Source organism: Polistes canadensis, unplaced genomic scaffold (genome assembly GCF_001313835.1).
Source record: "Polistes canadensis isolate GaletaPanama2010 unplaced genomic scaffold, ASM131383v1 scaffold_94, whole genome shotgun sequence".
Classification (NCBI taxonomy): domain Eukaryota; kingdom Metazoa; phylum Arthropoda; class Insecta; order Hymenoptera; family Vespidae; genus Polistes; species Polistes canadensis.
The window spans coordinates 350531-378259 of record NW_014569641.1 but is presented as its reverse complement, the minus strand read 5'-3'; the positions used below and the strand labels follow the sequence as shown (position 1 = coordinate 378259).

Below are 27729 nucleotides of genomic sequence, written 5' to 3'. Positions count from 1 at the left end.
ACGATAATGCTTGTTTCGACGGATGAAAGGTTTCCTTTATTCGTTGGATATAAGTAAACGCAGGTATAATATGTAGGTTTTGTTGCAGTACATATACATATATCGGGTGAATTATTTCAAATGGATCACCCATACTTATGGGACAACCTAATATAACAACTCGATTACTATGATCAATTAAATACAAAATGTTTCAGGCCAAATTTACTCACGGTCTATTTTGACTTCTTATTGTAATTTGTATTGTTAATAAAAAATAACTAACGTAAGGTGTAACACATAGTAAATACATTGCACGTAAGGTGGGATTATGGCAGGTTAAAAATCAAACAAGTCTCATTATTTGAATGAGCCTGTTTTAAATAACTCTCCCAGTATATAATCGTAAACGTGATTACATATTATAGAGTACGTTTGTGTAAATGTTGGAATGCATGTACTTAGATTGTTGGTCAAACAATGCAGCTGGTGTATTTGGAGTCAAAAATAGCTGTTGCTGTGGTTTACTCCTCTCTCTCTCTCTCTCTCTCTCTCTCTATTTCTCTTACTGGCAGCTGTATTTTCGAGTAGTTTGATAAGATGGACGTCAGAGGAAAGGATCCATGAGAATTGTTTCTTCCAGATTATTCGACCGTTTTGACCTATTTTACGATATTAATCGTTCCGTGTCCTCTCCTTCCGCCATCTCGTGAAATCCCTTTTCATCGTTTTCCTGCACCGTGAGATTCACGTACTTCGCATGAAAAGAAAACGCAGAATTGAAAGAGGGAGAGAGAGAGAGAGAGAGAGAGAGTAATCTCGAAATTCAAGATACAATGGGTACTCAACTTTATCGATATGCTCATTGAAATAACCGAGATTCTCTTTCCTTTCATATCCCATACAAAATCCTAAAGCTGCTGTAATATTTTATATTTTATTGAATTTCGTATTATTCAACACTAAACGTACCATAAATTCTCATTTTCAATTTCAAATTTTCCCCGATTCGATATCATTATTATTGATTTTTCCTTTTTTCATTTGATTTTATTCAAATTACAATTATTAATATTTTGGATTATATACGATTTATTATTATTTAAAGTTACTATATCGAGTTTGTTAATTGTATATATAAATTAAATATAATATATATATATATATTTGTATGTTCTTTTTTTCAAGACCAATAATTCGACCAGATACAGTGCAAATATTTATACGTAATACTCTTGATAAATAAAGCGTTAAATAAAATGTTAATATTTGAACATGAGAATTGACCAATGCGGTTAAACCATTAAACCCATTCGTACACACAATAGTAAGTAATACGTGAGAATCCGAACACTTCCGACAATGTTCAACGCCATGTTTAATATATTTATTCACAAACGTGTATACTTTCTCACGAATCCCCCCACCGATCTCTTTCTCTATCGTTTATTTTTTTATCTTTTTTCCTTTTTTTACTCGACGATATACGAAGCATTGCAGGGTGCAAGCGACTTTAGTTAATTTTAGTTAAATTTTAGCGTGCATTTTCGTCACGTGCTGTATTCCAGTCACAGGTCGCCCGTCCATGTTCTCTCGGAGTGTAACAGTCGGGAATTTGGCCCCTTTTGCCCTTTCACCCTTACACCCTTCACGTCACAGGTGCACGTCATAGGATAATATACGCACGTGTGTGTGCGTATGCGTGTGCATACGAACGTACGTACGTTTATATGTACGTTTACTCATACATGTTGAAAATCGACGTTTCTACATAACACGTTAATCGTTAGAAAATATATGTAACTTGTAACGCGTTCCAAACTACCCTCTTATCCATTCCCCATTCTATTTCTCTCTCTCTCTCTCTTTCTCTCTCTTGTGATTTTCCTCACTCGTTGATACATAAATAGGCAGTATCGAATGTCAAATGGTTTCACCACCGATCTCTTCTATTGATATCGATATCGTGTTACTGTGAGGTTTAACTGCACGATGCATGCTTCAATACAGACAACAAGATAGTTGCAACACTCTATGCATTTCCTTTTTCTCTCTTTCAACGTCCTTGGGTTAACGTTGTTTTGCACCGTTAATACATTGCAATTAGATCTTTTATTTTTTCTGCAATTTTGTTTCCTTTCCTTTACGCTTTGTTATTTCATTAACGTGAAAAATTGTTTTCATGAGATTAACGAAATAATTCGATTGATTTATACCCTTTGCATATTGGCGGATTAAAGTTCGATATTTCTACTTGAGTTATGAGAAATTGGTTTTTAAAAAAACAAATGATTACATTTGATGCAATCGAAGTTAGAGATTTGTTTGTTAATAAAAATACCTGTTATAACGTTTCATAATCGTTTACGCAGATAATAAATTAGCGAATCTAGGTAAAGAATAATTTTTTATAACGAGACATCGAATTAATTTCTACAACTGATATAACAAAAGTCTCGTAAAAATAATCAAATGCTCGATATTATTATATACTTGGAGAGTAATAAATACGTCATTAAATTTTGTAAAATAAAATTATGGTTAGAAAAGATCTAACAAGTTTTCTTCTTCTATTCTTATTCTTATTCTTCTTATTCAACTTCTTTTACTTTTATTCGAGCCCCGTTGTCTTCTTTTTCTTCTTATGTTTCTTTTCGTTCTCATTTTTGCATATAACTACGTCCATGTATTTAGATGTGCAACCCCTTACCTTCCGGCCTCGTGACTTTTTCATTTTCGCACGAAGCGGTTCTCTACGTTGGCGAACGAAGACGTTCGTTTTACCACCCCTAACATTTTCATTCTTCTGCCTCTTTTTTTTTCTTTTTCTTCTATTTTTTTTTTTTTCTTTTTTCAAGCCATCCGCATCCCAGCGTCTCGTTTTTCCGCTCTCTCTCTCTCTTTCTACACTTTTGCTTCACCAATATTCTATTTTTCTTTTTTCTTTTTTTTTTTCTTCTTTCCTTTTTCTTCTTCTTTTTTCTTTTTTTGTCGTTTCCCTGTGTGAATACTCCCCAACACCCTACCCCAACCCCTCGAAACTTCCAACCACCTCGTCCCGCAAACGATGGACGTTGTCGAGGAAAGAAAAATATTTCCAATCCCCGATACCTGTCCTCGTTTTCGGTACTCTGATAGATACTACGCTCTGTTTTAACACGATGACATAAAGCCGATTACAGTTCTTCCTTTATTTCTTTCTTTCTTTCTCTTTCTTTATTTTTTATTTTTTATTTTTATTCCTGTTGTTTCATTTTTTGTCAATTTCTTTCCCTATATACACCCCTTTCAATTTATAAAACCGATTACATTTTTGGTCAATTATAATATCAGGTAAATTATTATTGTGATATTTCGATGTTTTACTTTGTAGAATAATAATAATTATTATTATTGTTATTACTATATTAGTGTTATTATTATTATTATTATTATTACTTGGAAATAGCGATATTATATGTTGGTTTCTAAATATAATAATGAGATCAATAAAATGTATGATTCAGTTAATACAGCAATTAGTATGCTGCGGTATTCCTAGTGTTTCATTGCATATATTATATATTTATATATAATAATCATAATATTATTAATAATATTAATGATAAAATACAATAATTCACATTTTCAGATAACACATAACATTATTATTATTATTATATAAGTCGTGAAGTAGATAATAGAATCAATAAAACGTATAACGTTAATATATTATAAATATATACGAAAATTTCAATGAACAAATTCGAAAATCCTGATCATCAAAATTATACTTACGATAGTTTTGTTTGTTTTAAATATAATTTTGTTTCTTTCGGTAAAATAATTTGTGTAACCTATCGCAAGTTATTCGATATAATATATTAGAGTAACGAAAAGGTGAATTGGTCATCGAATTTAGGATTGTGTTAGATAAATATATAAAAGAATTCGCGTGTGTGTGTGTGTGTGTGTGTTCCACGTACAAGAAGTGTTCAATCGTTTTTCTTTCTTTTTTACGAACCTATCGTCGACTCGCTTGGGAAAAGAATATAATCCTGGATATTCCCGTGTGTCGAACACATGGCATAGAGAAAACGAGGAATAAATTTATGGGAAACACGTCGACGAGAGACGATAAATATATATATATATATATGTTTTTTTCTTTGCTTTTCATTTTTTTCGTTTTTCGACTAGAGACAAACTTTGCAAGCGTCGACGGAGAAATGATTTTTACGATCAAGGTCAAACAGATTTATTCATCCCTTTACTTTTTCACGAGACTGGAGAGAATGATTTTAATCTTTTTTTTTTTGTTATTTCAATGGAAGAACAAAAAAAAGGCATATAATATATATATATCGATAATGAATAAATTAGATTTCCTAATTTTCCAACATCACCGTCATAGTTTAATTCATCATAACAGATAGGAAAGTACGTGCTAAAATTAATCTATATTTCAGCGACGTCAGAATAAATTGCCGGAACTTTCATGGAAAAGCCAACGGTCGTCGGTTTGGTCTGGTTGGTCGGTTCAGCAGTTTGAACTAGGAAATTCGCCGTCACGTAATCGAATTACAAATAATATTATTTGATGTAATAACGATTTATTCTCGATATCGAAATGCCGAAAAGTCAATATTTCGTATAGATATATATATGTATATATGTAAACGTTTTGGAAATTTCAAGTTAAATCGAAGCTTACACCTGAACAAATAGTTCATCGATCGTTTGATATAACGTGTTAACATTTATGGGAATAATATAAACTATCATTATTTTTCATTATTTTCATAATATGAAAATGATTAACGATAACGTTAAAATAAATCATTTCGTTGAATTATTTTTCCAATCATATAAAAATTCTTTATGCCATTTATTTTATTTCTAATGAATATCTTTTACTCTTTTCTCTTTCATGATAAACGAGAGAAAAGAAACAACGAATAGAAATAAAATAGAAATGGAAGAAAATAAATAAAAGAAGTCAGGCAAGTAGTGTAGACTTTTTCCAGTCATCGAAGCAAGCGCCTGTCGTCTATTCGTGAAAAACTTTCTTTTCTAAAAATCTATTTTTATTTTTCTATTCGACTACTCTTAGGAATTTATCACAGACGTCTGTAAAGTGTATAAAGTATGTTGCTTTGTGTCGTACTAGTAATGCTCGCTATGCCACTGAAGTATCTGCCAAACAGGGAAGAATTCTTCCATCAAGTAGAAAAAAAAAAAGAAGAAAAAGAAAGAAAGAAAGAAATAAAAAAGAAAAAAGAAGAAAAAGAAAAAGAATGTGATCGAGCTTTCGAAAGCGTTACCATTCAACCCAGTTTTCACGTCTATCACAGCATCACCGAATAAAGAATCTCAATCTTTATATACACGTACAGTGACTCGCAAAAATATTTTTATTAACATTTACCGTATGTTTAAATTTATTATTTCACATTTTAATTGTTCGTAAAAAGAGATCGGTCTTGAGAAATCATCAATTTTTCGAGCAATACAATAAATTGTGCACAAAGATTCAAAATAATTCCTAATATAATTGAATTCTTTCGAATTTTATTATACAGCGTATCATAACTTTACACACACACATTTTGTTATACTCTTAATAATATTCATTACAAAATTTACAAACAAAACTTTGGTCAAACTAAATTAAATATATATTGTATCGGACACGATTTATAAACATAATTTGAAAAAAAATATAACGATACGATATATTAATCGTTCGTACACGAAAACGTAAGAAAAATAATTTTGTTAGTAACTGTATATATCTATTTTCTACAAGAGAGTAAAATTCGAATATCTTCCTACTGATATATAAAGTGATTCGAAACGATAGATTATCTATATAGTTGGAAGAAACCTTTAAGCCGCAGGCGTCAATTTCGAGGGCGTTAGTAGTGAACGATAGTGACGAGGGAGAAGAGGGGAAGTTTGACGGGGGGTAGGGAGATGGTTGGAAATGGTTAGAAAGGGGTGGGTGGGGGTTTTGCGAGGAACGGGGTTGTGGAAACTGTGGAAAATGGAAGGGGAAAAGAGAAGGGTATGCAAAAGGGATAGGATATAGGGTGATGGAGAGATGGGTAGGGGGTGTGTGTGGGGGGTGGGGGCTGGAGGGGGTGTGGGGTTAGTAGAGAAAGCCGAAAACGCAGCTAAACGGGCGCGTCGGGGTAGAGTAATGCAATCTCGTCATCGTTGCTCACGCTTGTCGCTGGTAATAACGATTATTTTCGTGGTTCCCGACGTGAAATAAACGCTTGCTAACGCTACGTATCGTTTCAGCCAGTTCTGCAATATGCTTTGCGATATAAATTTCATGCGATTTCATGCGGTATATTGTTAAGGGGTAAGCAGGAGGGAAAACGTCAATCTATGCACGATCTGGGAACATGATGATCGTTGAAGTATACTGAAATTTATTATTAATATGAACCAACGTAATATTAATGTATAATAATAATATATTGATTTAAACGTAAATTTATGTTTCTCTAATATGTGTGTGTGTGTTTTTTTTTCTCATAATTTTATTACAAATTTATATTATAAACGCGAGTTTAGATCATTTTTTAATTAAATCTTATAGTATATAATTATTGAAATAATTTCGTACGAGAATATATATTTTAGAGAAACGATTCAATAATTATTAAAGAATAAGAATAAAAAAAAGAAAAAGAAAAAGAAAAAGGAAGGAAAACCGTGAAAAGGGCTAGCGCATGAAACTCGAACTCGACGTCAACGAGTACAAAAAGTTTTACGAACTTTTACCTTACCTTCTGCAACCCGGTTCCCCGTTTCCCTTCTTACTTCTTTCTTTCCTCTTTCTTCCCCCTACACCAGCCCCCGCCTTCCTCCACCCACACCCCCACAGAGATCCGAACAAACTCTTTGGCTTATTTTCCAAATGCAAATATCCGGAATAATCCATATTTTACGTCAAGATGATACCAAAGTCCTACTACGTTGCCTAGCGCAGTGTCTAGGTATATCTACTTTCTTTTACTTTCCTATCCCTTTCCTTTCCTTTTCTTCTTTTCCCTAAGGTTCTTTTCTTTTCACGCGTTATCTCCGCGTGTGGGAAAGTTTATTCGCAAAGTTTTCTTGAGTTTCGTCTACGTTCTCGTCGTCGTCGTTGTCGTCGTTGTTAGACGAAGAAAAGGCGGACGATAGAAGCGTGCTGTCCCCTTACCCCCTTACCCCCTTACACCCTTTTTACCACCCTTTGCGAATCTTCCTTGATCCTATAGAGTATTACGTGAATCTGTCAAAAGTATCATCTACCCTTTTTCCTCTCCAGCCCTTCGTCTATTCCATTCCATGGCAACCATCCTCTGAACGTCAGCAACCAACCACCACCCCCCACCCCTCCTAAGTCGTCGGGAACGTTTCCATTCGAGTAATCGTGCGGAACGGAAACGAAATGAAGCTTATTTTTCTATTCCATCCTATATCACGGAAATACAAGTAAAAAAAGGAAAGAGAAAATAAAAAACACACATACTTTATTGTAAGTTTCATAGGATACTGCTTTAGGTAGGTGGACGGTGTTCTTAGTAAATGTCACGTGATTTCTCGTGAAAATAATATATTAATCGAAAATGTTTAGTGTTAGAAAATTTTGAGTATATTGGGGTGGGAGGGAAATACGTAATATCGTAGAAAATCTACATTTTCCTGAGTTATTCTCTCTCTATGCTTGATTATTTTAAATATAATTTATTATATAATTGTAATATTTAAAAAGAAAATATAATAATTAATTTATTATTGTCGAATTTCCGCGACACAGTCATTGTCATAGTTGCCTTTCCCTCGTTCGTTCGTTCGTTCGTTCTTTAAACAAAAACCAAACGATTTTCGCGTTTTCGAACGAATACAATTTTCGAGGTAGATTCCGCGGGTGTATTATATTCGCACCGATGTAGATAATTGGCTCCATTGGCCGCGAACTTTTAATTGGTTCCTTCGTTCCCTGCTGCATATCCGTGACGTCATAAATACACTTCTCTCTTTCTCTCTATTTTTTTTTCTCTCTTTCTATTTTCGTCTGGGTTGGGCAAAAACTTCTCTGGTAACACGTCGATAAAGATTACCATTTTAATTTCTTTTCTTTCCTTTCCTTTCCTTTTCTTATCTTTTCTTTTCTTTTCTTTTCTTTTCTACCCACCCTTCCCATTTTGATTCTTTGTTTTTTTTTTCTTCTCCTCTTACCTCTTGTCTACCCTTATTATCCGTTAGCAAATCACTGTTGAAAAATAATAAGCACGCGTGTCATAAAGGCGAAAGTTATTAAATTTTACAAAGGAACGTGTGTTGGATTATCTTGCTAATTACCGTAGAACTTCCAATTATGTATGACGATAGAATGTCTCGTAATTAACGATAACTTTTTCACGCGTTCGTATTAAAAATATATATGTGTGGGTGTACGTATATATATATATATAGATATATGTTGAACACAGGTGACGAGAAAAAGAAAGAGAGAGAAATTATACACGCATTACTGTCTCTTTGGGTCGTTGTAAACTAAATTAAATTAACGCCGAGGTATCGCGGATAGTCCGATGATGAATAATCCTTTCGCGTCTGCGAAGTTAGGACAATTTTCGAAATAAAACCAATCATTTTAACCAGACTCGCGTTTGTTAAATACTTATTTTTCTTTACTTTCGTTAATACCAATTCATATTTTTTCTCTTTTTATCTCTTTACCAGTATATCATTAAAATTATATATAAATATTTTTTTTTCACTGTGGTCAATATTCTTGAATATATTTAATATAATCATTCATTCATATACATAAGTATATAATATAATCGTACGAATTTATTTTGAAATTCACAAGAAGTTTTCTCTCTCACTCTCTTTCTATATATTTCATATATTTTTATTTTTAATATTTAAATAAAATATAAATAAAAAAAAAGAATTATAAGGGTTATCTCATTCGTTGCACGAAAAGACGATGTTTTTACTCTCGGGTTCGATTTCTAACGAGTTTCGTGGAAAATCAACGAGTCCATGGGTTTCTTTCGATACCACCTTATCGGAAGAATTTCGTCGATTCAGGTGATCTCTTTCGGACCTTGCCGATTTCTTCACTTCGTTCGCAGTTGAATCGAAAGAAAATACCACGAGGTTATTTCAACCATCTTTTCCGTTACCAACCATCGTTATCTCTTCTCCGAACGAAAGGTAGAAAGAAATAAAGAAAGAGAGAAGAGAGAAAGACAGAGATATCTCTTCTTATACCTTATTTCGAGAAAATTTCATCCTCAACCCACCCATCGTAGCAAAAGCAAAAGGTTTCTCCCGAGTAATCGCAATTTGTTTCTTCATGATTTTTTCACGAATAAAATTCTTCATATTTCTAATTATATAGAAAAGTAAAACCAATTAATCCTAATAACACGTTGAATTCTATGGAGATCACCGTCAACTCTTACCTAATGTAAGATAAATGCATTGCACATGATTACACACACACACATGTATTTAAATAATATTTTAATATAATATATAATACAGAATAAACAAAATTCTTGTTTGTACTATTACCTAGTCGTGTAAAATTTCAATATCTTACAACTTAATTAATACGAAAATATTTTTCCCCCATACCCAATATCTTTTTTCTTTTTTATACTTTTCATGAAATTTTCTTCTTTTCACGATGCGTATTATGAATTGTTCTTACGTAGTTAAGCGAGTACGTTCTTATTTTATCATCCACTCTTTCATATACATCATGCATACGTATGCTAGCTAGGTGGTTGCTTGGGTACCTTCTAATATTTGCATTTCGGTTCTTGTGCAAATTTAGAAACGCATAAAGGATCGTGTAAACACTATGGTAGATGGGATAACCAAAAGCGTGTATATTTAATACTAATCGAGACTAATCTCCTACTATTTCTAGACTTTATTTAAGTAAATTTGTTTAACCAAGAGAATACCAAGTTGTTAAAGAGAAAATATTCACCGAGAAAACTTTAACAGATGGAACGGGAGTAGGGGGTAGGAGGGAAGGGGGGGACCATTGTCTTATTTACTTTATATGTATCACCTCTCACTCTTCAGTCATTCCAATATAACTGTTTTTATTCTATTAACAATCTCGTCGTCGTACTTGTAAACACCTTGACCTTCGTGCGCGTTCGGCTTACTTCGACTATACTACACATTTGTTCTTCGTATTTATTGTTAGTCTTGTTCGAACTTCGAGACCCGTAACATCTGTATTAAATAAATGTAACTTATATTTCGCGACGCGTATACGCGAGCGCGTGCATGTGTGCGCGTGTGTGTTTTTTATCTTATCCCAAGTGATATGCATATTAATGCAAATGCGTGTAGTGTTTTGAGTGATATATATGTGCATTTATGGATATCTGTGCTTCCTACCATACAATAGTTCAATCTATTTTTTAACGATGGACCATGGTGACACATCATCGATTACTCAGGATTACAATTTGTAATACTTCTTAATCGTGCAAAGGATACATCAAATTATAATGTAAGTTTCTCATTTATTTATTATTTATTATATTTGAAATCTTTGCATATATATATATGGAGCTTTTATTTTAAACGTGGTTTAAGTCCATTTTCTGTTGTTTTGAGATAATTAAAGGTTTGCATATTGGTTTATTTAAAAATATTCATTAATTATATCAAGTTTGTTAATGTTTCTATTAATTGATCGATATGTCATTTGATTAAATACATTACTTTTAGGCTAATTTAATTAAAATAATATATATATTGACAGGCTGCAAGTGAACTTACACCACTTTCAAAATTAGTCAATTGTTAAAATCGTTTAATTTCAGTTTTAAAAAATCAAATGTCACTTAATTTATATTTCATATTAATCTAATTTTGTTTATAAATAATAACAAGAAATAAAATAGAAGCAGTATGTTTTATTGTGAACGTTAATTATATTGATAAATTCAACGTTATTCGTAGTATTTATTAATGCTCTTTATGTGGCAGTGTTTTTAAATATTTATGATGCACAGAAGGTATATAGTGTAATGACATCGTGATACAAATGCACCAGACAATTTTTTATATATTTAGTTTTTCTCGTATAAAAGAACATATATATATATATAAAGACATTGTATATACGGTTTGTGTATCTATAACTATTCGGATTGGATGCAATAAGTGTGAGAGGGGAAGGGGAGGAAAGCCTTGCGTTTAGGTGGATTTACCAACGATACGACTCTCGTGGCTTGTTTCCAAGTTAAACTCGAAGAGAAAGAAAGAGAGAGAGAGAGAGAGAGACTTTTGGTTGAATACGCTTTCGCAATAGCCCTTCTTCTCTCTCGTGTCGAAACTGCATCCTCGAGGATAAACAAAAGCGTAAGCTTTTCGGTTAAATCGTATTTGCGTTTGTTCTCCTCGGTCGGACCGCAGCACGCGTATTAAACGAAATTTAACTTCTCGCACTAACCCTCGTCGTCATAATCCCTTGTTTTTTTTTCACTAGCCCTAGGCTTTTTTAAACAACGTCTTTCTACGTCAAAATCACGATGTTTTATTCGTTATTGATAGAACAAGAAAAAATGCAACAGCTTTGATAATAATCGACGACGAAAATAATTTTGTTATATATGACACACATACTCTTTTATTTTTTCTATACTAATACTTTATTTTATTTTTATATTTAGGATAATTAATTGAACATAGATCATATGAAAATAAATCATTAATTTTGTAATAATGAATTTTTTATTGAGTAATTTTGTAATGATACAAATTTGTAAATTTTTTCTCGATTATCCTAAAGAAATGTATTCTTCAAAATTAATTCGTGTTACTGTAATTGCAATAGCATATATAATTATTTATTTTCAAACATCGAAATATTTTGCATAAACTTTTAACAACGTCTTTCCACGTAACTATTAAATCCTCGTCGTACATTTAATTATTTCCTTCGTGCGGGAGTGTATCGTAGAAATGTGAAAGTAATTGTTTCTCAATATTTTTCAAATTATTATTAAAACCTGGCAGTATACGCGAAATTGTTTCGTCGTCTCGTATTCCTACTTGGAAATATTTTTCATAACTTAGTATAAGTGTAGGCGTGTGCGTGTATGCACGTACGTACATGCAAACGTTCTCGCAGACTGGGTCACCGAAGAGAAACCAATCGATCATTCGTTTCGTTTCGTTTTCACAGAATTATATATATATAAAAAAAAAAAAAAGAAAAAAGAAAATAGGTGTCCCGTTTATAAATTGTTTCGATATCGAACTATATGCAGGTATGCCAATAAAAAATGAAATTTTTGTTATTTTATTATTTTATTTATTAATCGGAATAACATACTCGAAATATAAATACGCTTTAAGATATTTTTTTGTTTAATTTTTATTGAAATATTTATTTGATATATAATATATTCAAAATATTTTTATTCAAGATGTACGAAATTAATAAGAAAAGAAAAGAAATAGGAAATAAGATGGAAATAAATAAATGATAAAGGGGTGGTAAAAAGAATTGTTAAGTTTCGTATTACGTAATGCATTTTTATTTTCTCACCTAGCCCCATTTGTCAAACCGACGACAAGGAAATAAGAATGAGGAGAAAAGAAAATCGTACATTTCGTTTTCGTTTATTCTCTTATTTCGACGTTTCACATTGAAACCGTGGAAACACAAAGAAGTAACTTTTATTTCTCATACACATAGACAGAGTAATTGCCGATATCTCAGGTTTTACTCAACGTCGAACTGAAACCATTTAGCTAACGGAAGGTTTAATCGTCAGGTATTGCAGGTGGGAATCACAGGTGTAAGGAAAGATAATCGGTTCGACCTAACTCCTCTTTCATTTCATTATAAATAACAATCCTGATAGGATAAGAACTAGAATAGCTTACGAATTCAAACGTAAAAAATATTAAAAATAGGGATATCAGGAATGGTAGGTACGATCGTTCGGAAAAAGGGTATAATAACCATAGAATTTTGCAAGTATATTCGTACCTGTGTGTTTGTTTATACGTATGTGCATACAATGTATTAAACTTGTAGAAATATTCTATTAAATATTCAAACATAAATTTGCGATAAAACAAAATTTGTCGTATATTCGATATTTCACTTCCAAACAAAAAAAAAATACAAACACAAATTCAGATACGAATACATTTCACTTGATAAAATAACGTTTGTAAAAAAATTGGTTCGATTTGAAAAAAAAAACAAAAAAATGATTACAACGGTGCCGAGAATATAGATAACAAAGGTAAAGAAAGTTAGATAGGTACGCATAAAATAGTGATGGTGATGGTGATGGTGGTGGTGGTGGTGGTGAAATGGTGAAACGAAACGGAGGGGAATAATAAAAGGAAAGTTCATAGTCGGTTCAAACGACGACGAGGATCTTGATTTTTACTATCGTTCAATATCCTCTCTTCGGGTTTCGAATATAGATCGTCCCGGAGTCGTACCGTTTCCGTTCTTGGTGGTCCATGGGGCTAGTGCATTTTCAAAATAGCTTTGGAGGAATGGATATTGTGGTTACGAGACGAGAATATACTGGCCGTCACACAGAGAAATCGATATCCCAAATAGCGTATATGTATATAGCGAATGAGATTTCCTTACTACGATCAAATCCTTCCTTCCTTCCTTCATTCCTTCCTTCCTTCCTTCCTTCCTTCTTTTTTTACCTTTCTACCTACCTATGCGAGAAATACCTATCCTATTTCCTCCCTGATACTATCCTTGCGATGTTGCACGCATCGCGATTTTCAGCAGCAACGTTCTTTATACCTATTCTTACCCCTTAAATTCATATTTTTTCCCCTTCCCCATTGAAATCCTTTTTTATAGGAAACTTTTGTGTCAGTCAGACCTTTTTTTTCTTTCTTCTTCTTCTTCTTCTTCTTTCCGTTTGACATGTCAGCAACGTTTTATTCGAATGATAAAATTATTATCCGAATATTTTGTGTATATATATATATATATGTAATTCGATAAATTTTTATTTGACGTTACGTGCAATCATTTAATCTACTTTTCTTTTTTAAATGTCTGTGCATAACCTAATTTGTAATATTAATTAATGTTAAATCGTACGATATTCGAAAGCCGAGTTTGTTTTCTCGATTAAGTTAGTTCTTCGAATAATTTCAACCCATATTCCGTCTCATATTATATAAAATATTCGGTTAATTTGAGATAATAAATTCTTACCTTATCTCGTTTTGCTTCTTTTAGAAAGATACGACTTTGACCTGGCAGTCGTTCAACTTTCCCAACAATTTCTACGCTATGATAATTTTAGCAAACGCCATGTGCCGAAGGTTTCGCGTTATACCGAAATGATTGGTGGTACGATTCGAGAATCTTAAGAACGTTTATAGAATAGAATGTGATAATTGTTAAAAAAGAAAAAAAAAAAAAGAAAATCGAGTTATTTTCAAAAGTATTCATTATTTTCATAAGTATTATTTATTATTATTTTCATCAGTCGAGTTATTATCAAAAGTAAAGGAAAAAATTCAATCGAACAACTCACCTAACTTTGTTCAATTCGGACCGTGGTGATTCTTCCGGCGACTTATATCTCTTGCCTGGCTGTAACAGAAAAAATAAAACCAAAATATAAATCGAGGAAATAAATGATCGACAAATCGTGTCAGAATTTTTGGTCAGGTAGACTAGACTACCGATTCGGTTCGTCGTGGTCACGCAACGTTGCGTACGATATGGTGTAAAAAAAGAAAAAAAGAGGGGGCAAAACCAGAAAAAAAAAAAAAATAATAGGAGGAACAAAAAACAAGCGAAGCGTTCGTTATTGCAAAAACCAATCACGGACTCGTTACATTATAATGCTTCAACGAACAACGGTGACTTTGATGAAAAACAAGCAGCAGCGCAGGGCTTTCCCTCCCGTGCATTCAAAATCGTCGAATAGTAGTCAAACCCCGTGGTTTCGGTTATGCTGGCGGTTCGATTTTGTAAATGACGCGCGTGCCGAGTTAACAACGTTGAAAAAGGGCTAGGAAATAAAATTTTACTCGATTGCCAAAACGATGTTTTTCAACTATCAGAAAAAAACGGTTTCGTTGGTTCGAACCAAAACGTGGAACCGAATGCCGACCGATTCAATGGTCAACCGTGTATGTATTGTATTTTCATTCGATGATACGATATTAGGACAATTTTTCTTTTAATTAAAATTCGATTCGTTACTCTTTCTCTTCTTTTTTTAATTACTTCGATAGAGTATTCTATAATCAATATATTCGTAAAGATTTAAAATATCGTTTGATTTATGATGTAGATTATTATTCCCCATATAAATGAATTAATCTTAACAATTTTTCTACAATAAATTCATATTAATTCTCATAAATATTTCGTATACACCCATATTCAACCCCAATGATGAATCCTAACCAGTATCAATATCGAATAAAATACACCCTTCTTTCTCAAAAAGAAAAAAAAAAGGAAAATGCATTCCGAATATAATATAAGAAAAATAAACTGTTTGTTATGTTTGGAATGCATATAACGTGTGCATCAAGTGTTTCCAGTTCAAACGGATCTAATGGCAATTGTATGGAGAGAAGAGAGCGAGAGAGAGAGAGAGAGAGAGAGAGAGTGCTTTGCCCGTTCTATCGGTACCAGGCATTGTAAGCGTGGGCTTAGGGCTGATGTGAAATCAGCCTAATCACCGAGAAGTGTCGCCGCTACACGGTGCTAATCCGATCGCAGATGCTCCTTTCGTACTCTCTCACACACACTCTCTCTCTCTCTCACACAACCCCTTTCTCCCCCTTTCAATGTCTCCAACTGTCCATCCAGTAGCATCCGTTCATGTTCCGTTTGTTCTTCCACCCTCCTTTCACCCTTTCCCTTTACTATCTCTATCCATCTACGTATTCATCCCTCTCTCTCTCTCTCTCTCGTTTCACATTGGTACTCGCTCATCGCGTTTCACCCGCAGCAGTGTTTGTTTGCGGGTAGCAACGTTAGTATATATCCTAATCGTGGTCGGCCTGTTTTCCTACGAAATCTACGATTAACGAGGACTACGCATTGAATTAAACAATAGGAGGAAACCCTTTCCCCGAGTATCATCTATCCATCTTACGCACGAACAACTATTTCAACGTTTTCATTTGATTAAACTGTAAACTAAGTTCTTTAGTGTTCTACTTTCGTTATACTTAGAATCAAAGATATTGTATAATGTCTATATCAAGTTTAACATCAAATACACGGATCTGCACTTGTTATATCTAAATTTATTTTAATATAATATGCTGATTAATATAGATTTTTTTCGATACTTATATGTGATTACTTTTGCTTTTGTTTTATTATTTTAATTGGGTGATTTAATTCGCGAAAAAGATACGTGCCGATTTTATAATAAAAAAAAGAGAGAAGAATAGAAAATATGTATTATTTGTTTGAACAATGTAAGAAACAAATTAAAGTTTATTTATATATAATTAATTTGACGTTTTTAAGATTATAGATTTTTGATTTCTAATACGTGAAAATGTATTTGTCATTTTATTATATAATCAAATATAATAATAATTATTATTTTTCGATAAGTTTGAAGTTAACGATTTAAAGGAACATTATTATCCAACATTCTATTTGAAACGTGGCTTAGAGAGCAGATATTCCATTGTAAATCGGTTCTCTGCGCACATGCATACCGAAGTGTCATGAAATTCGCTGATGATGGACGCTTTCAAAGCCGTACGAAATGCGGGACTATAACGATGCATCATTGAATTTAGTTATCTTCACAGGCAGGAATCACAGGACGATCGAATATTCAAACGCATAGCGAATTGTCTCGCTTGTTCGATCTGCGATAGGGAAAGCGAATAATTTTCAACTAACTTTTCTACAATATAATATTTTTTTTGTCCTTTTTATTATTATATTATTAATATTATTCGTTTGGTTAGTCCGAGTACAATTTATGGACTTTTAATATTAAAAACATATCTTGCACTCGAAGCCTTTTTCTGAATATTTGGTGAATATCTAACAATTGTATTCAAATAATAAATATTTATTTCATCCGAATGTGTGAACAAATTCTGAGACAATTCTATCGTATTTTATTTCTTACGTGTCAGACGAGTTCTCAATCAACGGTAAAATCAATTCTATCTTTTCTGAGCACGTAAAGAAAAAAATAAAAGGCACGAGTATAACAACCCGTGTACACGAAAAGATCTCGTTTCATCGTTTGAGTCTCAAGAGAGTCGGCTTGTAAAAGATGAGAGAGAAAAAAAAAAGAAAAATGCATAGAGAAACCGTTGAACGAAAGAAAGAAAGAGAAAGAGGGAGAGAGAAGAAAAAAAAATTAAAATGAAAAATAAAAAAGGAAAAATATTAAAATAATGGAGAAAGAGAGATAAAAAGAAAACTAAAGGGAGACCCTCCCCCCAAGAGCAAGAGCAAGAGCAAAATCAGGAGAGAAAGGGAGAGAAAAATGAGGGAAAAAAGGGGGTGGAAAAAAGAAAAAAAAAGAGAGAGAGAGAGAACCGTGCGTGGGAAAGAAGGTAAAAACGGTGTCGGCATGAGCGGAGGAGGTAAATATTTTTAAAGAGAAGAACGCGCGCGTTAGAGAGAGCCCCTTCTCTAATTAGCTTGGTATACGAAGTGGCTTTTTGTTTAATTAACACGCTCGCAGTAAACTACAGCCACGTACAGCCACCTAACCCAACCCTCCACCTCCCTCTCTTTCACCCCTCTCTTATTCTACCAAGCCATACCATATTTTGTACTCCTTTTTCAACCTTCATCGTGTCTTCCTTCTAACACTCGTACCAGCCCCCTCCACCCCTATTCCAACCTTACTCCCTCTCTTCATTCCTTTTTCACACACACATACATGTGATATATAGATGTATATTTATTTTTTTTGTAGCCTCGTTCTCCTCTTTTACTCACCGTCGGTCGTTCTCACTTTTCGTGACACATCCGATGAGTATTAGTTTGCTTAAAAATTCGTATTCAAGGGTGTCGAGTTTAAAAAGGGTGTCCTCAAATGTACGAGTTCGTACCAACGAGAACGTATCAACGAACGTACGTACCTAGTCTTTCTCTTTCTCTCTTTTTCTCTTTTACTTTATTCTTTGTAATTTACCTTATTTTTCAACGAGAGCTCGAATACGTTAAGCAACAAAAGACGTGACTTTCGATATCGTACTTCAATCACTTTTCTCTCTTTATTCTTTTGATTTTATATTTTTATCCAATCTTTAATAATATTAAATTTTTGATCTTTATAGACTAACGTTACTAATTCAATTTATTTACTTCTGAATGATTTTTAATTATTAACGATCAAATTTATTCGTTTTAAAAATTTTTCCATATTTTTACGAACTTTCCAGGTATAATCTAATATTAAATACCACCCTTTTTCTTCAGATATTTAATTATAATATCCCACGTAGAAATAGAACTATATATATATATTTAAATGTAAAAAAGTGAAAAACGTATATTATATTCTCGTAATATAAATAACATATCTACATACTTTAACACGAGATATGTGATTTTATAATATAATTAAAATATAAATCAGGATAAAAAATATAAGAAAATTTTTCAAAACGACATTAATTAAGGACACATTCAATTGTCCATTTAATAAGCAAGCATCAAATAATAGAATACGAATTGTTGTTTAAATTCTTGCGTGTTGAACGTTTGCGTGGCGTTAACGTTATGTTGGAAATAAAATGAATAAGCGATTTGCCGTTTAAAATCCAAGTGGAAGAATAGTATGGGGTTGAGTTTCGGTTAAGTAAAGGCGGCAATCAAACCCAACCCAACCCAACACACCGATGATGACACGCGAAACTGCGTTTAATTCCACGCAGAGTGGCACACGATTTGGTTCGGTCTGCGAACCAAAGTCATGGTGTCGCTGGACGTTAACTGCAGGTGGCGTGTCGTATTTATAGCTTAACCGTGACTCTTCCTCTTTCTTCATCATACAACCTCCTACCCCCTTCCCCCTCTTCCCTCCCACCCCTCAAACTCGTCCATCTTCTTGTTCGACGTTGTTACTTTATCCTGAAATCCTTCATTTGCAATTACCGCGTTATGCTGCTATTAGCTTTTAACACTTGTGAACTTTTACAAATCTTCCCCATTGAAATTCATTAAGATCCTTCTTTTTAAACGATTTAAGATTGTACCTAGAATTAACTGATATTTGAAATGGAGTTCTAAGGTTATTTATTTTTTAACAACGAGATAGCTAGACGGTAACGTTAGATATTAACTTTGATTCCGTCAGAATCTAGGAGATAAGGTGGATAAAAATAATTGATCTATTATATCTCGTGAAATATCATTTTAGATGCATGAAATTTCGAAGCATTGATCTAACAATAATTGTCATTACTAGATCACGTGTAACTAAAATGGTATCACGGTTATAAGTTATAATAGAATTTTCCGAATAATCCAATAATCATTGAACTTCTTCTTACGAGTATCAAATCGATATAATAATAATAATCCGATTAAATGTAATAAAAAGAAAGAAAAAGAAAAAGAAAAAGAAAAAGAGAAAGAAAATACTTTAAAAGTATATTAAATTAGTTAGGCTATAATAAAATTGAGTCAGACATCTACGTGCTAGGAGAAATCATTTGAGTAAGAATCGTCGGTTAGAAATGTGTGTTCTCACGTATAACGCCCACGGAATAATCGTGATAATCGTTTTGCGTCACGAATGGAATATACATATACATACATACATATATATATATATACATATAGAAGTAGGTAGTTCTCCTCGTAGCATGGTTTACCTTAACGAGGAGACTTCCGAAGGAAGAAGTGCTTGAGTTAGCTCGCGAAAGATTAGGGATGGAAGTTGGGGGTTGGGTTAAGGTTTGAGATGTGGGTGGTGAGGTGCCAAGAGAAGAACGGGGTTGGATGATAGAAAACGCGAAAGCTGAGACTGGTCAACACTTTTACCTTCAACTGTATGTACCCCCCAATCAGATAAGATCCTGTTTTCGTCGTAGTAGTCACTTTCAGCCTGGTGTTAAAACGCCGGCACGCTGTACACGCCGTGGTTTAAACGGTTAAAGTCTTGTCCGAACTCGGTGAAACTCATTTGCTCGCGTACCGGCTATCTCTTCGTTCAAATCTCTCCCTCTTTCTCTTTACGTTTCTCTATTCCCTTTTCTTCTCCTTGAAAACCCTGTTGCCTTAACACTCACTTTACCACCACCAACCCCCGCCCCATCTTCTTAACCTTCCACTCACTCACTCACTCACTCACTCTCTCTTTCTTTCTTTCTTTTTCTCTCTTTTACCTCCAACCGTTCTCGTCTATTCTATCTGATTCTTTTTCTTTCCCCTTAAAACCCTCACCCCCTTTTTGCTTAAACCCCATTCCACAGGACTCCTTTGTACTCCGATTAGTTCTCTGTCTCGACTGCACAAGCCAAATTAATTTCCCTCGCCTTCGTCGTTTGAGAGATACTGCTAATAGCCCGATCATACTACGATTATGAATAAATCCTCCCCTTTTTTTTCTTCTTTTCTTATAAAAAAATCTAATGACATTTCATTATCTTTCTTTATTAATTTATTTGTTGTTGTTTTTGTTATTGATAAAATATTGAATTATCGTTATGAAAAATATATTTTCGATTGACCCGTATAACTTTCATAGTCGTTTAATTAGTACCGATTTGATGTGAAAAATTTAAACAAATTGAAAGGGTTAAACCTATCTTAGAGTTTTAAAAAACTAACTTAAAAAGACCGATTTTTTTTTCTGGACATAAGTTTGAAGCAAGGTTACTACCCCTCGGCCCTCGTACTTGTCTCATGGGTCAAGTAAGGCTCGAGGGCCAAGTGCAAGGGCCGAAAGGGGTAACGCTACTTGAAAGTTACGTAAAAAGAAAAGAATAAAGGAAAAAGAAACATATATAATATTCTTTTTTTCTACGTTAGTTTATCCGAGCCCCAAGGAGACTTTTCGTTTGTTTTTTTAGAATGATATGATAAATAATAAATTCGATTTGATACGCGTTAGACGTGAGATAGAATTATTTGTAATATACATTTGTATGAAATAGTAAGAAATATAATCTGACGAAATTTTTCAAAGATTCGTTTTACGTGATATGTGAAAGAAATTCTTCGATTTTTCAAGGGAAAAGTGACGATTTTTCTTTTACGCATCTGCACAAACACACACACGCACGAATTTCGTACCTTCTCTTTCATCCTTTCTTTCTTTCTTTCTTTCTTTCTTACTTGTTTCCTATGATATCCTTTCCAAACGTTGACAGTGGACTCAGTGGCACCTACTTGCCGGAAAAAGGTCGATGATCGATGGTATTTTTACGGGGGGGGACGCATTGCTGTTTGTATACCCGTACCTCTTACGAATCCAACGTGAATTTATCGCTAGAACGTCACCCAAAAGTTCTTCGAGTTCAAGGAGAACGCGATAAAAAAAAAAAAGGATGATGAAGGAAGAAGGGGAAGAACAAAGAAAAAAAAAATGAAAAAGTGGACCGAGTCAACGTCATTTATATCTTGAAAAAGCAAAAAAGACAAAAATGAAGAAAACGCACGTTTCCCATTTTATTTTCATTTCTACCAATCAATTCTTTGACCCCCGTTAAACTTTAATTTTTTTCAAGAATTTTGTTGATCATCATTGATATATATACGAAGGAGGAATTGATTTGTAATAGATTTAAAATGCAGTGATTTATATTTCTGTTGAAATTAATTAATTTCGAATATTATGACGAATTGTTACGCATAATAGTTTATTAATTGGAACGGAAAACAAATGATTCATTTGTTCTATTATCGTGAGATAAACGACATGTTCGCGACGAGTTAATTCGTTAAATTTTTCAGTTAACGGGTTAAAGATTTTTTTTCGATTCGTTCAGAGCGGAGAAATAAAAATTGATTTTGTATCGAAAATCATACGGTTTAACTTTGAATACATTAATGAATCGTAAAATGAGCAATTGTTGCGTTTAATTTAATTTTTAATTGGAATTCAAAACAATGACTTTTGTCGGTACGAGAGAAAAAAAAGGAACAAAATTGTAAATCAGTTGATCGTCGGAAAGTTTTGTAAAATAAAAACGTGTTTCTAGAGAGAGAGAGAGACACTTCTTCGATATTTTTCTTATCGAATTGACGAAAGAAAAATTGAAATGAGAATCTTATAAGGAACAAAAAAATATTTGTCGCAAATATTGAAAACTATTCACGATATCTCCTCATGAATAATTTTATTCTTCTATACACATAGAACATAAGTCACCCTTACATTTTTTATTTTCGTTTAATCGTAGTAGTCCTTCAGTTTTCACCCTTCTTCCTGTAGCCCTCTATTTTTTTGTTTTGTTAGAATATCCAAGCGTGCATCGTTAAAGGGCCAATGATCGTCGATTCACCGTAACGGCATCGGTCCCACGGGACTGTTTCGCACTGAATTCACAATCAATGCACTTTCACGAGAATCCTATCGTTCCGATAAAAACGCATTAACATCGTTCGTAATAATTTTCAATGGAAATAACAATGAGAGATATTTAGACGCTTGTGATTACGATTGAATTTTATATTAATTTGAAAGTATTATAATATGTATTTGTATGAAGCATTCGTTAATCGATTCTGATTTATTTTCTATATATATATATATATATATAATACTTTTTGTGTGTACAATAAATGTTGATGACGATTGTTATATTTCATTTCTACTACGACAATCATTATCATATTTTTATTGCTATTATTTATGCTTAAATTATTGTTAGATTGTCAAACCTAGATATCTTTATCTTGTTGCAGAACTTTCCTTGTCCTCGTAGATTAAACTTGAATACGTTTACGTTGACAAATGTTGGAACTCGTGTAAAAAAAGAAAGTTAGATCGTTGAATTGACAAATAATTTTTAATTCACGAGTAAAACACGAATCAATCCTCTTATTTTTTCAGGATATTTATCTAACCCCTTAAACAACTCCTTTAAACAAAACCCCGACCATTTCCTTAATTGTACTCTTTTAAAAAATCCCAAAAAAAAATTGCAATTATCATTTTCATATTAATAATAAAATGATTATTATTTTCAGATTGTGTTCGTTGCCAGCTTAAAAAAAATCAATCAATAATAATATAATATTCGAAGTCAGCGGCTACGGCGCGGTGACAGCACCTAGCTGGTCTCCAAAGCCCCAGACAAAGGAGAGGAGGGTTTGTCGGGGGTGATGAGACTAACTATCAACCTACCCTCGATTAAAAAACAATAAAAAATGCTCCTGGAATTAGTAATACAGAGCCTCGGATTGGACGGATATAACGAAGAACGACACGGCAAGAGCAAAAAAATAAAAAAGGAACACAAACGAGACACCATGGAAGACCTCGAAAAATGTGGCATGAAAGCTGAACAATCATCATCAATAAGATCAACAAACACCCTAAAAAAAAGGGAACTTTTTATAACTAATATATAACAGGATGAAATCTTAAAATAATAAGAAAAATATGATAAAATTCGAGTTAATCATCGAATCATTTGTATTAATTCAAAGTTTGAACCATCATCAAGAAAGTGTTTGTTGAGTTTGAAGATATAGATGGATGGGGGTGGTTTCTTTGAAAGATAAAGCTAACGGTGAACTATCGACTCCTCCTTTGTCGTGAGAAGATAATGACCGACGTAATAATGCTCGAGAATGTCCAGAGGCGATCCTCATAGAGAGTACTCTGCAGGCAATATGGCTCTCGCAAAACACAACGTCGGGTTGTTCTCTCCCAGTGAAACAAGGAGGAAGCAATGAGACCGTAGGAAGAGGGACGACGTTCGTTGGTATGTGTCACATAATCATGCACGTCACAATGGTATTCCACATGTATGTATGAGGGTCCCATGTATTGGAACATCGACCAACTGAATAGGAGATACTCACGTGCAGGATAGTACGAGGATATAGGATACCTATATGAGACACTAACAGCAACCACTGATTATTGCAAGCCCTATAGCAAAGAGCAGTGATCTACTCTACTCTATTCTCTCTCTCTACCTCTCTTACTATACCTAACTATAGGGTTGTCATCGTATTCGAGATAACGGATATCGGGTATTTTAAATCGGTTAACACTTGACTATGATGATGTTCGACTACAGATAGTAGAAAATATTCCTGATGTTACACTAGGACAATTATTACATACTCCTAGTTCATGTTTGAACGATAATATCCATTAGTTGGTCTATGAATAGTGGAATTCATTTCACGAGTAATATATTCGATAGAAAGAATGCCGATAGGTGCGCGTATTATTACGGCGTGTAGGAATAATATAACATATTCGCTAACATTGTTCCAATGAAATATTTAATTGAATATTACATTTAATAAATGAGAAATATAAATCGTAGTATTCAATTTTATATAATTAATAATCGAGATATAATAAAAAAATAAATACAATTTCTAAAATCAAATGAGAATCAAATTAACGAGTTGTTACCAAAGGAAAAATATAATATTTAATTAACGTAGGATTACGTTGCGCTGGTTTCGAATGTTAAAGTTGAAAAATCAAAATATGATCGATGCAGAATAAGTGACTGAACATTTTATTGAGATCCGCAAACGTGAATAAGCTGTAATAATAAAAAGATAAAATAATAGTAAAGTCGGGGTTGGGGGAGGAGGAAGATTTGAGGACGGACAATCCGTTCGATTGAATCTGAATCGCACAAGTGTGTCCTTGAGCGGATGCATCTTACCTTCTCGAACCGAGCCTCTGTCCACTGTGAAGAATTGAGAAAAGTAGACTAAGAGAAAAGAAGAGATCTTGTAGAGAAGAATACTACGACACTGTACTCGAATGAACAAGATAGAAAGAGAAAGGTAAATCTAAAGAGAGAGAGAGAGTGAGTGAGCAAGTGAATGAGAGGGAGAGAGAGAGAAAGGGGTCGAGAGGGAAGGAGGTCGACTGGAAAAGCAACAGGTGGGGACGTCTAGCTAGCTAGCAAGCAGGCAGGCAGGCAAGCATCCCTATAGCTTCCATCGCAACTTTGCGCCTCCCCCCTCCTATCCCCTATTCCCTAACTATTCCCTTCTCCCACCCTTTTCATCCCTTTCCTGATTCCCCCTATTCAAGCACCCCAAGCAGCAGCAGCAGCAGCACCTCTTCTAGCAGCAGTAACACCGCGAGTCTGCTGTCTCTCTACCCTCTACCAGCTGATCCCAGAGAGATAGGAAAAATGTTTAATGGGGTGAACTCGGCGGAAAATACCAACGCGACCCAACGCGTTACTAACCTTACAACGTTTTGCCCCTCCTCTCTTACTTTTGCCAGGGAAATCTCTCCTTTAGCTCGATCAGTTTCGCATTAACGACCACGAATCTTTGCTTATCAGTACTCCCCTAACCTTCTCTATCACATTCTGAATTACATCCCTACCTCGCTACTTTCTATTCGTGTCTCACTACTTTTTCCCTGCTATCGCGAATAGTTAGATTTTTTTATTTTGCAGATAGAGAGTACGTTAACCAGATGTAATTTGTGAACGTTCGTAGATACCCACCGGGAAGGTTATTTGTTAAAAGTTGATTTGATTTATCTTTTGTAAGAATACTTTTTTAAGTTTCATGTATTGATTTTTAAATTGTTTAGAGAGCCACTCTGACACGGTAACAAATAAATAAAGAAAAGTAAAATTTTTCCTCGCGTGATTTTTCGATACGCCAAGGTGTTTTAGGAAGAAAAATTTTTATTCGAGGTTCAGGTTGTTAGTTGACTAACCATGGTTTAATTTAGTCAGAAACAAATATTTGTGTATGAAATTTATCGGGAGAAAAATACGAAAAGAAGAAAAAAGAAATTGTTAGATTCGTAGTTTCATTTTTTGCTATGCGCTTTTACCAATGTAGTTTTTCTTTTGACATATCTCTCTTTCCTTCAGGTAAAGCAACTTGGTTTTTACATTTCAAAGTGGCCGAAGAGGGTGGAAAAGAAACGTGGCAATAAACGTTACCGAGGTCTCCTTTCTGACTCTAAACCACCCCTAGGCTATCTTTATCTCTTTCTATTTTTCTCTTCTTCCCTTTCTCTCTCTTTCTCTCTCTCATTTTCTAGACAAAAGAATTCCCGAGAGAACGTGAGATTACACGGTACGAATAGACTCTTTAATAGAAACGTTTCCGAAGTAGTACTAGTAAACAGCTGATTTCATTTGAATCCTTTCTGTTCGTACAATCGTACAAATATTCTAAACAAGAAAAATTATTCGACAAAATAAATAAATAAATATATAATTAATATCCGAGCATATTTAATGTAAATTTAGAATACATATTAAATAAACAACAAAAATTCCTTGAGCGTTTTGTAAAAAGTGTCGAAACGATTTATATTACAATACAAATATATAATGAGAAATAAATAATATGATAAATGTATTTTTTTTTTTAGTTAACTCGTACCACTCGTCATAATTGTTAGAACAATTTCAAATAAATTCAAGAGCAACCCCGTTTAAATCCTTAATAATAATCTTGATAAAAAGAAAGAAAGAGAGAAAGAAAGAAAGAAAGAGTAAGAAAATGAGAAAAAAATTGAAAAAGAACTTAACCAGTAAAAGAAAGATAGAAATTGTGTTGGTTGTGGTGGAAATAAGATATGGAGTATAGAGGGAAAGGGGAAAGAAAAGTATTCTACAGTTTGAACAAGATGAAACAGGAAAGAGTGTCACTTCTTATGCTAATATCCAAAGCGATACGACGACGACGAAGAAGACGACGACGACGAAGAAGACGACGACGACGACGACCGAGGGTTTTCATAAAGACGACTCGTCGTGTTTTTCCTATTTGCGAAATAAGACCAGCCAAGTTTGTTACACAGAAGGGGGTGGTTGATGGTAGTGGCGTTTGCGGTAGTAGTTGGAGGGTTCGGCCAACAGGGGTGGTGGAAGTGGTGGTGGTGGTGGTGGTGGTGGTGGTAGTGGTGGTGGTTTTGATACTCGTGATAGAAAGGGGTTGTTATGCTCGCGGCATCTGCCACCACGATACTATCCGATATACGATACTTTGTTTGCCAAGCAGTCTCGCGTTTGCTTTTCTACGTAGCCGCGCATTTTATACACGTATATATAGGGTTGGGGAACAAATTTTATCGTATTTTTAATGCAATACGAATAATATATTTTCTATTTTTTAACATATTTCCTATATTCAGTATTTTTCTGAAATAATATCTAATTGTTTTACGTTTTAATTATTTATCCTTATAATATATTACATGAAACACAACATCGAGATGCGCTTAATGTTGAAAGCAATTTATTTATTTATTTTTTTTTTCAAATTTATTAATTATGCATAAGTTTTTCGAACGCGTGCAATTATTAAAACAGATTCGTATTACATTATCAAAGTTATACGATTTTACGATTTAACGAATAAAACACGAATAAACTTTTTACCCAACCCAATGTATATATATATATATATTTATTTTGATGTATATAGGTACCTATAGAGTTACCTTTCAGTCTCATCTCATTCCCTTTTCGATCCAGCCGTGGCAGGAAGAGCTTGAGATTCGTTGTTGCGGTTTAACTGAATAAATCTGAATAGCCGAGGTCGACGACGCGCATTTCCGCGAAAGTCCG

The 27729-nt window shown here is 33.6% G+C and overlaps 1 protein-coding gene across 8 annotated transcripts in view; it reads right to left on the bottom strand.

The window, feature by feature from the left end:
* LOC106787167 (zeta-sarcoglycan) overlaps positions 1 to 27729 on the bottom strand; it is a 193423-nt gene that overhangs the window by 52256 nt on the left and 113438 nt on the right. For all 8 annotated transcript variants that reach the window (XM_014749287.1, XM_014749290.1, XM_014749288.1 and 5 more), the window contains one exon: positions 14547 to 14605. In XM_014749287.1, the coding sequence (XP_014604773.1) occupies positions 14547 to 14605 (59 nt within the window). The remainder of the gene's footprint in view (positions 1 to 14546; positions 14606 to 27729) is intronic.